This window comes from Erythrolamprus reginae, chromosome 10, assembly GCF_031021105.1.
Source record: "Erythrolamprus reginae isolate rEryReg1 chromosome 10, rEryReg1.hap1, whole genome shotgun sequence".
Lineage (NCBI taxonomy): Eukaryota > Metazoa > Chordata > Lepidosauria > Squamata > Dipsadidae > Erythrolamprus > Erythrolamprus reginae.
The window spans coordinates 47,613,025-47,625,176 of record NC_091959.1 but is presented as its reverse complement, the minus strand read 5'-3'; the positions used below and the strand labels follow the sequence as shown (position 1 = coordinate 47,625,176).

The following is a 12,152-nucleotide window of genomic DNA, read 5'->3' as shown; positions in this document are numbered from 1 at the left end:
TTCATGGAGAAGCCCAATCAGATAATATCAGAGACTTGGAAAGCCCTTATATGGGTTGGAAGGAAGGAAGGAAGGAAGGAGAAAAAGAAAGAGAAAGGAAGGAAGGAAGGACAGAAAGAAGGAAGGAGAAAAAGAAAGAGAAAAAGGAAGGAAGGAAGAAAGAAAGAAGGAAGGAAGGAGAAAGAGAAAAGGGAAGGAAGAAAGAAAACAGAAAGAAAGAAGGGAAGGAAGGAAGGAAGGAGAGAAAGAAAGAGAAAGAAAGGAAGGAAGGACAGAAAGAAGGAAGGAAGGAGAAAGAGAAAGAGAAAAAGGAAGGAAGAAAGAACAGAAAGAAAGAAGGAAAGGAAGGAAGGTCAGGGAAATTCACAGAGGGCCAAAGGGATGGAAGGATGGACCGAAATCTTGCACGCTATTGTCTCGAGCATCTAAGACGCTGCAATTGAGACACAAGTGCAGTCCAAAACATCCCAGCAGGGGCCACGCTGGGTACCTCAGGAGCATTGTTAGCCCCCCGTTTTTCTCTTTTGGGGGGTCCAGGGGGTGTTACGATCCCACAGACAGCCAACGAGAACACAGTGGGAGTTAGAGGGGGGTTAAAACGGCAGCAATCATGCAAAAGAAAAAAGGGGCGTACAAATTCCAGCCAAGGCGGGGGAAAAGATATGAAAAACAGAAAATAAAATATATTTCAAAATCCAGAGTCCCTACAAGAGACATAAGTCTTCTGATTGGCTGCAATGTGGGATCGTCCGGGATCAATCCGGCAGCAACCATGGGCATAACGGCGGTAAAGATCCTAGTTGGGAAAGGAAGAGACAGAGGAAGTCAGAGGGTTGGAGGAAAAGAAAAGGAGAATTACGGTGTTCAAAGACTGACCACGAAAAGAGATAAGCAGAGAAAACCTCTTGAGACAGAGAGGGAGGGAGAGAGGGAGGAAGGAATCGGATGCTTGCAAAAAAGGAGCATAGAAACGTAGAAGACTGACGGCAGAAAAAGACCTCCTGGTCCATCTAGTCTGCCCTTATAATATTTCCTGTATTTTATCTTACAATGGATATATGTTTATCCCAGGCATGTTTAAATTCAGTTACTGTGGATTTACCAAGGATCTACGACTCTTTCAGTAAAATAATATTTTCTCAGGTTGCTTTTGATCTTTCCCCCAACTAACTTCAGATTGTGTCCCTTGTTCTTGTGTTCACTTTCCTATTAAAAACACTTCCCTCCTGGACCTTATTTAACCCTTTAACATATTTAAATGTTTCGATCATGTCCCCCCTTTTCCTTCTGTCCTCCAGACTCTACAGATGGAGTTCATGAAGTCTTTCCTGATACGTTTTATGCTTAAGACCTTCCACCATTCTTGTAGCCCGTCTTTGGACCCCTTCAATTTTGTCAATATCTTTTTGTAGGTGAGGTCTCCAGAACTGAGCATAATTAGATAAGTTTATCTAAGTCTGAGTCCTCGAGAGGGACGGCATACGAATCTAATTAATAAATAAAATAAATAAATATATAAATAAGATAGGCCCGGTTTGTGCAAAAACAATAGAAAACCAGGCAACAAGCCTGAATTTTATCAGGCTGTGGGATATATATATATATATATATATATATACAGTATATGACTACATGTTTATTCCCTCCAACCCTTCATTTTGCATTGGGCAAAATAAATAAATAAAATAAAATAAATAAATTGTTCATTGTATCCTTGGGCTTTCTGACGTGCATTTAGCTTGACACCCTTTGGAGCTGGAAGTGGGGGGGGGGGTGGGTTAGAGCCTTCAGTCAAAACAGAATTCCTAACTGTTGAGTCAACATTCCAACAGAGAAGACTGACAGCAGAAAAAGACCTCATCTCGTCTGCCCTTATACTATTTCCTGTATTTTATCTTAGGATGGATCTATGTTTATCCCAGGCATGTTTAAATTCAGTTACTGTGGATTGAACAACCACGTCTGCTGGGAGTTTGTTCCAAGTATCTACTACTCTTTCAGTGAAATAATATTTTCTCACGTTGCTTTTGATCTTTCCCACAACTAACCTCAGATTGTGTCCCCTTGTTCTTGTGTTCACTTTCCTATTAAAAACACTTCCCTCCTGAACCTTATTTAACCCTTTAACATATTTAAACGTTTTGATCATGTCCCCCCTTTTCCTTCTGTCCTCCAGACTCTACAGATTGAGTCCATGAAGTCTTTCCTGATACGTTTTATGCCTAAGACCTTCCACTGTTTTTGTAGCCCGTCTTTGGACCCGTTCAATTTTATCCATCTCTTTTTTTAGGCGAGGTCTCCAGAACTGGACAGAGTATTATTCCAAATGTGGTCTCACCAGCGCTCTGTACAGCGGGATCACAATCTCCCTCTTCCTGCTTGTGATACCTCTCGCTATGCAGCCAAGCATCCTACCGCCTGAGCGCAGAAAGTTCATAAAACAGGGCAAAACTCGTTTAAACAAATATCTCACTAAGCAACAGAGATGCTGGGGATAAACTCCTTAAAACCCACCTCTGTCGTCAAGGATGGGGGAACTGAAACATCTCCCCCTGCCTATGTAGTTTTCTGTGTATGATATGACTGTATGTATGTTTTTTATATACAGTATTGGGGTTTCTTGTTTTTTAGACTTTTTAAATGTATTATTGTTATTTTAGAGTCCATTAGATTTGTCATTATATATTGTTTTTGTCATTGCTGTAAGCCGCCCCGAGTATACGGAGAGGGGCGGCATACAAATCTAATAATTAATAAATAATAATAATAATAATAATAATAATAATAATAATAATAATAATAGTCGAGGATTCCCTGTCATGCCACAGCAGAAGGGAGCAATTTTTAAAAACAATTTTTTAAAATAAAAAAATGTTTTTTACTTTATTTAAAAAAGGAGCAATTAGAAAAAAATTTCCCTGCCAAGCTGTCCAGCCGTCTGCCCCATTGCTTCGCGCTTGTGGGTCTCCCGACGACCAACAAGGCTGAAATCAGCAAATTTTATTTTGTTTTTTTTCCCACTCCGCCACCAAAGGCCGCTTTGAAATGCTTCCCAGCCTCAGCGCCTATTCTTAGAGCTGTGGAAAACAACACACCCCAGCTGTTCGCATTGTGCTCCCCCAGCCCGTTGCGATGATGACGCTGCCATTGAGCATAACCATACAAGCCACCAGCACTTTTTTTTCACACCCTTTCGGGCTTTTAACAACAACAACAACAGCCCAATAACAGTCCCTTTTTTTTTGCAACGAAGTCAGGGGAGCAAAGGAGAAGTTGGGTATTCTGTACATTGCATTAAAAAAAAAATAATCACAAAATAATTTTTTGCATCCTTTCTGGCTTTAAAAACCTACCTGGGGAAATGATATTTGCAACCCCCCCCCCCCAAAGAAATGGAGAAAAATAAGCAGCAATATGGAAATGCAATTGAGATACTCTCCCCCCCTAGGCCTTTACAATTTTATGTATGGTATGTCTGTATGTATGTTTGGTTTTTATATTAATGGGTTTTTCATTGTTTTTAGTATTGGATTATTATTGTACACTGTCTTATTATTGCTGTTAGCCGCCCCGAGTCTCCGGAGAGGGGCGGCATACAAATCCAATAAATAAATGAATGAATGAATGAAATAAAATAAAATAAAATAAAATAAAATAAAATAAAATAAAATAAAATTAAATTAAATTAAATTAAATTAAATTAAATATCCAGAGGTCTCCGACCTTGGCGACTTTAAAACTCGTGGACTTCAACTCGCAGAATTCCTCAGCCAGATTTGCAGTCCAGAAGTCTTAAAGTTGCCCAGGTTGGAGAGCCCTGTTCTAAGCAACGTTTTAAGCACAATTATTTGTTGTTGTTGTTGTTTTAAATCAGCCCGGAAAAATCCCACAAATTCCACTTACAAACGTTTGATGCCGGATTCTTGCTGAGTCAACGGTTTGGAATTAAGGATAGCCGGGGACTGAGCCGAGCGCGTCTCTTCATCCAATTCATCACTTTAAAATCAGGGGGGACAAAATAGAGAAGATGATAATTAAGAACATTTACGCTGCCTGCTGCACAGAGACACCCCCCCCCCCCAAATTGGAAGTTGGGCGGCCTTCGGAATCTCATTGTTCTGTCGGGCTCTCTGGTAGACTCCTCCCAAAAATTCACAGGTACAAATTTGAGACACACACACGTTTGAAAATTCAAAACAATGTTCTTTATAATGAAAATTCCCTTAAACCAAGCCCTCTTTTGGTATAGCAAAGAGCCCTGGACTCCAAACAAACTGGTAATTTGTACAAGTCCCTTATCAGTTCTGTGATACTTAGCTTGCAGCTGTGAGGCAATTCACAGTCCTTCTTCTTTTACAAAGTGAAACACACTTTGCTCTGGTTTGGTTTCAAAGTGGGGAAACATCAGCACACAAAAGGTCAAAGTCAGTAAAGCAGTCACGAAACACAAGGATCAGATAATCCTCCACAATGGCCAAACCCAGAGGCTGCTCTTTATAGCAGCCTCACTAATGACCACAGCCCCACCCAACCACAGGTGGCCTCATTTTCTTTGATAATAATCTCTCAGTTGTTGCTGCCTATGCATCGCTCTCCGCATGCGTGGCTGTATCATTAACTCTTGTTCCGAATCCAAGGAGGAGCTAGAGAATTGATCTCCTTCTGAGCTGTCTGCCCCACTCTCCTCCTCCCTGTCACTCATGTCTTCTTGGTCAGAGGAGCCTTCATCAGCAGATTCCACCGGGGGCAAAACAGGCCTTGCAGCATGTGGATGTCTCCCCCACATCCACAGCCCTTGGGGCAGGAGCTGGGCCAGAGCTAACCACAACACTCATCGGGAAAGAAATGGAGAATCGAGACGTTTGAAGGAGGAGAGGAATGAAAAGAACATGAAATGGACTGGGGCAATTTCGTGCCATCTTTTCTCAACTGATGGCGAGAAAGCTTTAATTTTGATGGGTTAATCTTACATTAGTTCCAGTTCATTGAAAAGCAAATCTGGAGTCTAACTCTACATCATTTTTTTCTCAACCCTGGCATCTTTAAAATGAGTGGACTACAATTCCCAGAATTCCCCCAGTCAGCATAGTTAAGGTAGGGAGATTTCAATTCCCAGAATTCCTCCAGCCAGCGTTCTTAAAATAGGGAGACTTCGATTCCCAGAATTCTCCCAGCCAGAATGCTTAAGATAGGGAGACTACAATTCCCAGAATTCTCCCAATCCAGTGAAAAAAATCCCCCAACGGGCAAACCGGAAGTTCGATAAAACACAATCCAGTGAAAAAAATCCCCCAACGGGCAAACCGGAAGTTTGGGAAAACGCAATCCAGAGAAAAAAATCCCCCAAAGGGCAAACCGGAAGTTTGGGAAAACGCAATCCAGAGAAAAAAATCCCCCAACGGGCAAACCGGAAGTTTGGGAAAACGCAATCCAGAGAAAAAAATCCCCCAACGGGCAAACCGGAAGTTTGGGGAAACGCAATCCAGTGAAAAAAATCCCCCAACGGGCAAACCGGAAGTTTGGGGAAACGCAATCCAGTGAAAAAAATCCCCCAACGGGCAAACCGGAAGTATGGGAAAACGCAATCCAGAGAAAAAAATCCCCCAACGGGCAAACCGGAAGTTTGGGGAAACGCAATCCAGAGAAAAAAATCCCCCAACGGGCAAACCAGAAGTACGGGAAAACGCACTTCCGGTTTGCCCGTTGTGCTGTTTTTTGGCACTCCGGAGGGTTCAGGGAAACTTCCTGAAGCCTCCGCAGTGCAAAAAAAGGGGTGTGGGTTTCCACCGGACCCCATCCTACCAAAACGTAGGTCGCGATGAGAACTAGATCCCCCTGATCTTCTCAAGAACGAATCTCGTTTTTCTCCGGGATGATCGGACCGGGAAAAAGGAGGAAGAGCGAACCGCGTACCTCTTGTAATAGAGAAGCTCCTCTTGAAGGAGGAAGACTTTCGACTTCAGTTCGTTTCTCTCGTGCAAAACGTCCCGGAGTTCTTGCAGGGTGAATCTGGGCCGATTGGGATCTTTCAGATCCAGAGCATTTTTTTCCGCTTCCGAGAGGAACTCCTCGGGATTCTTGGGTTCTTCCGGCTGCAAGGTTATTATTTAGGATTAATTTCGTTTACACCTTGAGAGATGGTTTTCAGAAGAAGGCCAAAGTTTTCTGGGGCCCAACAAAATTCCAAATTGTTATTTTTTAAAAAAATACACACGGTTGATCATTATTGTTAGAATTCCACACTGGTCCCATAACCATTGTTTGCATTCTGCACTGGGATTACAACCCATATTAGAATACTTAAAGTGTAAAACAGAGTACACAGTGTGTGACAATGGTGATTTTTCAGCCAATAACACAGATTAATATAAGTAAGAGTATAAATATTATTATTATTATTATTATTATTATTATTATTATTATTATTAATTAGATTTGTATGCCGCCCCTCTCCGTAGACTCGGGGCGGCTCACGACAATAACAAAAACAATGTAAGAACAAATCTAATAATTTAAAAAACACTAAAAACTCCATTATTAAAAGCAAACATACACCCAAACATACCATGTATACATTGTTTACAATGTATACACAATACTATAAGTATAATACATAAACAACTATTTAGCACACAGCGATATATAGCATAGAAACATAGAAGTTTGATGGCAGAAAAAGACCTCCTGGTCCATCTGGTCTGCCCTTATACTATTTCCTGTGTTTTATCTTAGGGTGGATCTATGTTTATCCCAGGCATGTTTCAATTCAGTGACTGTGGATTGACCAACCACGTCTGCTGGGAGTTTGTTCCAAGCATCCACTACTCTTTCAGTAAAATAATATTTTTCTCATGTTGCTTTTAATATAAAGCAAACAGCAATATATAGCACATTGCAATACTTAGCACACGGCAATATATAGTACACATCTTTTAGTTTAATCTATAGCCCTGGAATATCTCTGGTTAATCTCCAAACATCAATCAGGCCTCTCTTTGTTTAAATCTCTGGGCCAAACAAAGTCAGCTAGAGAGTCTGTCATTTGCTGCGGTTATGAATAGATCACTGGAGTTGGCTGGAAGAAATGAGATTAATCTTATTCCAATTTAAGAAGGATCCGGTCTGGATTTTGCCAGGGGGGTGGGAAGGAAAGGAATAGAAAAACGGAAGAACAGAAATAGATATTTCTACATCTCTCTTTGAAACCAAAGCATGCCCCTTTGTTTTTGCAAACCCTGTCCTCGAAGTCAAAAACCCCGCAATTAATTCCTTGAGATGACAAATGATTCGGTTATATTGTAATTTGATTGGGGATAATCCTTGTTTATTGAGTGGGGAGAGGTGAGTGTGCATGAGAATGGAGAGAGGTTTTGTGTGTGTGTCGTTTATAATGGAATGCATGGTTTATTTTATAGGAGTAGGATATATTTTTAATGTTAGCAGTGAATACATAGAAACATAGAAGACTGACGGCAGAAAAAGACCTCATGGTCCATCTAGTCTGCCCTTATACTATTTTCTGTATTTTATCTTAGGATGGATATATGTTTATCCCAGGCATGTTTCAATTCAGTTACTGTGGATTTATCTACCACGTCTGCTGGAAGTTTATTCCAAGGATCTACTACTCTTTCAGTCAAATAATATTTTCTCATGTTGCTTCTGATCTTTCCCCCAACTAACTTCAGATTGTGTCCCCTTGTTCTTGTGTTCACTTTCCTATTAAAAACACTTCCCTCCTGGACCTTATTTAACCCTTTAACATATTTAAATGTTTCGATCATGTCCCCCCTTTTCCTTCTGTCCTCCAGACTCTACAGATGGAGTTCATGAAGTCTTTCCTGATACGTTTTATGCTTAAGACCTTCCACTATTCTTGTAGCCCGTCTTTGGACCCGTTCAATTTTGTCAATATCTTTTTGTAGGCGAGATCTCCAGAACTGGACACAGTATTATTCCAAATGTGGTCTCACTAGCGCTCTATATAGCGAGATCATAATCTCCCTCTTCCTGCTTGTTATACCTCTAGCTATGCAGCCAAGCATCCTACTTGCTTTCCCTACCGCCAATATATTTTTATTGTTGTAATTTTAACTAATTTTAATTATAGTACGCCTAATTTTAGCCTAATTTTAAAGATGGATGAATGGATATGTCTGGAAAGATAGGATGTTTGGGATGAATGGGATAAATGCTGTAATGGGTTGTAAACTGCCCCGAGTCCATGGAAGAAGGGTGGCATAGAAGTCCAAGTAATAAATCAATAATAAAGAAATATATTATATTTTTAGAGCTCTGTGCCCATTCTATAATATCTCGGTGGTTTACAACGGCCTCATGGCTGTAACGCCAACTCCCCGATCAACAAAAGGAACAATTGTGCCTTCTTGGCAAAGCGAGCAATCACATTAAAACACAAGAAAGGGAGCCTTTTCCAGATAACACAATAAAAGAAGCAGCAGTTGTGAGTTTTGCGTGTCGCCGTCAAAAGAACACCAAACCAGAACTCCACGTACTTGGCACTTCGAACGATGTCCACAAACGGACATCTTGACCACTAGCAAGAACGAACGGCTTCAAGCATCTTTTTGTTTTCAACAGAATCCAATATTTTGGGGCACTGGGATACCTACAAAGTCTCATTTTTGCCTCTGTTTTTAAAACCAAGTTCCTAGTCCTTGTGGTAAATCGTCCCGCCCGCCCAATTTTTTTTCACAGTCTGACTCTTTATTTTTTAAAAAAAGTAATCCACGTTTCTTCAAGGCCACGAAAACACAGAAGGTGAGACTCAAATTTGGTGGAGAATTTATCGAATTTGCGGGTTGAATGATGGCGGTTGAGCCCTTATCAAAGGAGCTCCCAGAGCTAAAAATTAAAACCATGTTCATCTACCCAAAATTGTAAAAATCAAGACATTCCGTCAGAAAGGCAAATAATTGAAAAAATTTACAGGTGCGCGGAGATGGATGAAATGACAAGAGACTTTAAGGGCACAAATGTTGATGAAACATACAAACCATGGGATAAATGATACAACTGGATTCAGAATAGAATAACCCAAAGAAACGATAAAAGACCTATACAAATTTAGATAACAACAAATAAATATTCATGTTTAACAAGACAATTGCATTGGCAGTTCTGTGTTAGCAAAAACTTCAGAAGAGAAGGATTTAGGGGTCGTGATTTCTGACAGTCTCAAAATGGGTGAGCAGTGTGGTCGGGCGGTAGGAAAAGCAAGTAGGATGCTTGGCTGCATAGCTAGAGGTATAACAAGCAGGAAGAGGGAGATTGTGATCCCCTTATATAGAGCGCTGGTGAGACCACATTTGGAATAATACTGTGTTCAGTTCTGGAGACCTCACCTACAAAAAGATATTGACAAAATTGAATGGGTCCAAAGACGGGCTACAAGAATGGTGGAAGGTCTTAAGCATAAAACGTATCAGGAAAGACTTCATGAACTCAATCTGTAGAGTCTGGAGGACAGAAGGAAAAGGGGGGACATGATTGAAACATTTAAATATGTCAAAGGGTTAAATAAGGTCCAGGAGGGAAGTGTTTTTAATGGGAAAGTGAACACAAGAACAAGGGGACACAATCTGAGGTTAGTTGGGGGAAAGATCAGAAGCAACATGAGAAAATATGATTTGACTGAAAGAGTAGTAGATCCTTGGAACAAACTTCCAGCAGACGTGGTTGGTAAATCCACAGTAACGGAATTTAAACATGGCTGGGATAAACATAGATCCATTGTAAGATAAAATACAGGAAATAGTATAAGGGCAGACTAGATGGACCATGAGGTCTTTTTCTGCCATCAGTCTTCTATGTTTCTAAAGAAGGAAGGAAGGAAGGAAGGAAGGAAGGAAGGAAGGAAGGAAGGAAGGAAGGAAGGAAGGAAGGAAGGAAGGAAGGAAGAATCCACAGTAACGGAATTTAAACAGGCCTGGGGTAAACATATATCCATTGTAAGATAAAATACAGGAAATAGTATAAGGGCAGACTAGATGGACCATGAGGTCTTTTTCTGCCATCAGTCTTCTATGTTTCTAAAGAAAGAAGGAAGGAAGGGAGGGAGGGAGGGAGGGAGGAAGGAAGGAAGGAAGGAAGGAAGGAAGGAAGGAAGGAAGGAAGGAAGGAAGGAAGGAAGAATCCACAGTAACTGAATTTAAACATGCCTGGGATAAACATATCCATTGTAAGATAAAATACAGGCAATAGTATAAGGGCAGACTAGGTGGACCATGAGGTCTTTTTCTGCCACCAGTCTTCTATGTTTCTATGTTTCTAATATGTATTTACTCTCCTATTTATCTTTCTAATGACGAATGTAATCAATTCAAAATAGAATATTTGTATATTGAAATAGAAACGGGTAATGATCTGCATGTATATAATGAGATTTCTTTCTTTTTTATTGTATTTGAAAAATTAAATAAACTTTAAAAAAAATAAAACCATATTACCCACAGGCCGACGTTTGTAGGAGAACTCAAACAACCCTGGCCCCGAAGGCTTCTTCCATTTAAATCACTGAAACTCAGCCAAGGGCGATCTTAAAATAAACCTTTCCCTCCCTTCGGCCCTTCGCTCCAAGCGATAAAGGAACGCCACTAATTTTAAAAAAAGAGTAAAATAATTTGCAGGTCTCCCTTGCTAAATTAGGCTGAACGTGCTCTCGGGCTGAGAGGGGGTGACTTCGAACTCAGACCCCTCTAATTTTGCCAAGATGAGAAAACGAGAGGGAGCGGAGAACGCAAGAGGGAAGTGTGGTAAGTTTGTAAAATTTATTCATAGTTAAGGTTCATCAGTTCATGGGGAGAGCCTGAACCAATCGTCCTTGTCTAGATGATCTTTAAAAAAAAAAAAAAAAAGCAGCAACATTGGCTTGGATGGGAGACCACCAAGAGATCCCCAGCTGAGGAATTCAAGCAGCAGCTACGGTGATTATTGTTTTACAGGGCTGGCACAAATCTGTGGATGGATTAGGAGAAAGATCGCACAGTTTTGTCTTTGTAGATCTGCATTTCCCAACCCATTTCTCTCTCTATTATTTCTCTTTCTATTAATTCTGTTCTTCTCTTCTTTTCTTTTCTCTCCTCTCTATTATTTCTCTTTCTCTTTCTATTTATTCTTTTTATTCTGTTCTTCTCTTCTTTCCTTTTCTTTCCTCTCCTCTCTATTATTTCTCTTTCTCTTTCTATTTATTCTGTTCTTCTCTTCTCTTCTTTCCTCTCCTCTCTATTATTTCTCTTTCTTTCTATTTATTCTGTTCTTCTCTTCTCTTCTTTCCTCTCCTCTCTATTATTTCTCTTTCTCTTTCTATTTATTCTGTTCTTCTCTTCTTTTCTTTCCTCTCCTCTCTATTATTTCTCTTTCTCTTTCTATTTATTCTGTTCTTCTCTTCTCTCCTTTTCTTTCCTCTCCTCTCTATTATTTCTCTTTCTCTTTCTATTTATTCTGTTCTTCTCTTCTGTTCTTTCTTTCCTCTCCTCTTTATTATTTCTCTTTCTCTTTCTATTTATTCTGTTCTTCTCTTCTCTTCTTTCCTCTCCTCTCTATTATTTCTCTTTCTCTTTCTATTTATTCTGTTCTTCTCTTCTTTCTTTCCTCTCCTCTTATTATTTCTCTTTCTCTTTCTATTTATTCTGTTCTTCTCTTCTCTTCTTCCTCTCCTCTCTATTATTTCTCTTCTCTTTCTATTTATTCTGTTCTTCTCTTCTCTTCTTTCCTCTCTCTATTATTTCTCTTTCTCTTTCTATTTATTCTGTTCTTCTCTTCTTTTCTTTCCTCTCCTCTCTATTATTTCTCTTTCTCTTTCTATTTATTCTGTTCTTCTCTTCTCTTCTTTCCTCTCCTCTCTATTATTTCTCTTTCTCTTTCTATTTATTCTGTTCTTCTCTTCTCTTCTTTCCTCTCCTCTCTATTATTTCTCTTTCTCTTTCTATTTATTCTGTTCTTCTCTTCTCTCTTCTTTCCTCTCCTCTCTATTATTTCTCTTTCTCTTTCTATTTATTCTGTTCTTCTCTTCTCTCCTTTTCTTTCCTCCTCTCTATTATTTCTCTTTCTCTTTCTATTTATTCTGTTCTTCTCTTCTCTCCTTTTCTTTTCTCTCCTCTCTATATTTCTCTTTCTCTTTCTATTTATTC

The 12,152-nt window shown here is 39.8% G+C and overlaps 1 protein-coding gene across 1 annotated transcript in view; it reads right to left on the bottom strand.

Moving 5' to 3' along the window:
* Positions 1-12,152, bottom strand: part of RILPL1 (Rab interacting lysosomal protein like 1) — a 32,067-nt gene that overhangs the window by 3,509 nt on the left and 16,406 nt on the right. The window contains 2 exon segments of the mRNA XM_070763072.1: positions 3,904-3,996; positions 5,914-6,092. Of these exon segments, the coding sequence (XP_070619173.1) occupies positions 3,904-3,996; positions 5,914-6,092 (272 nt within the window).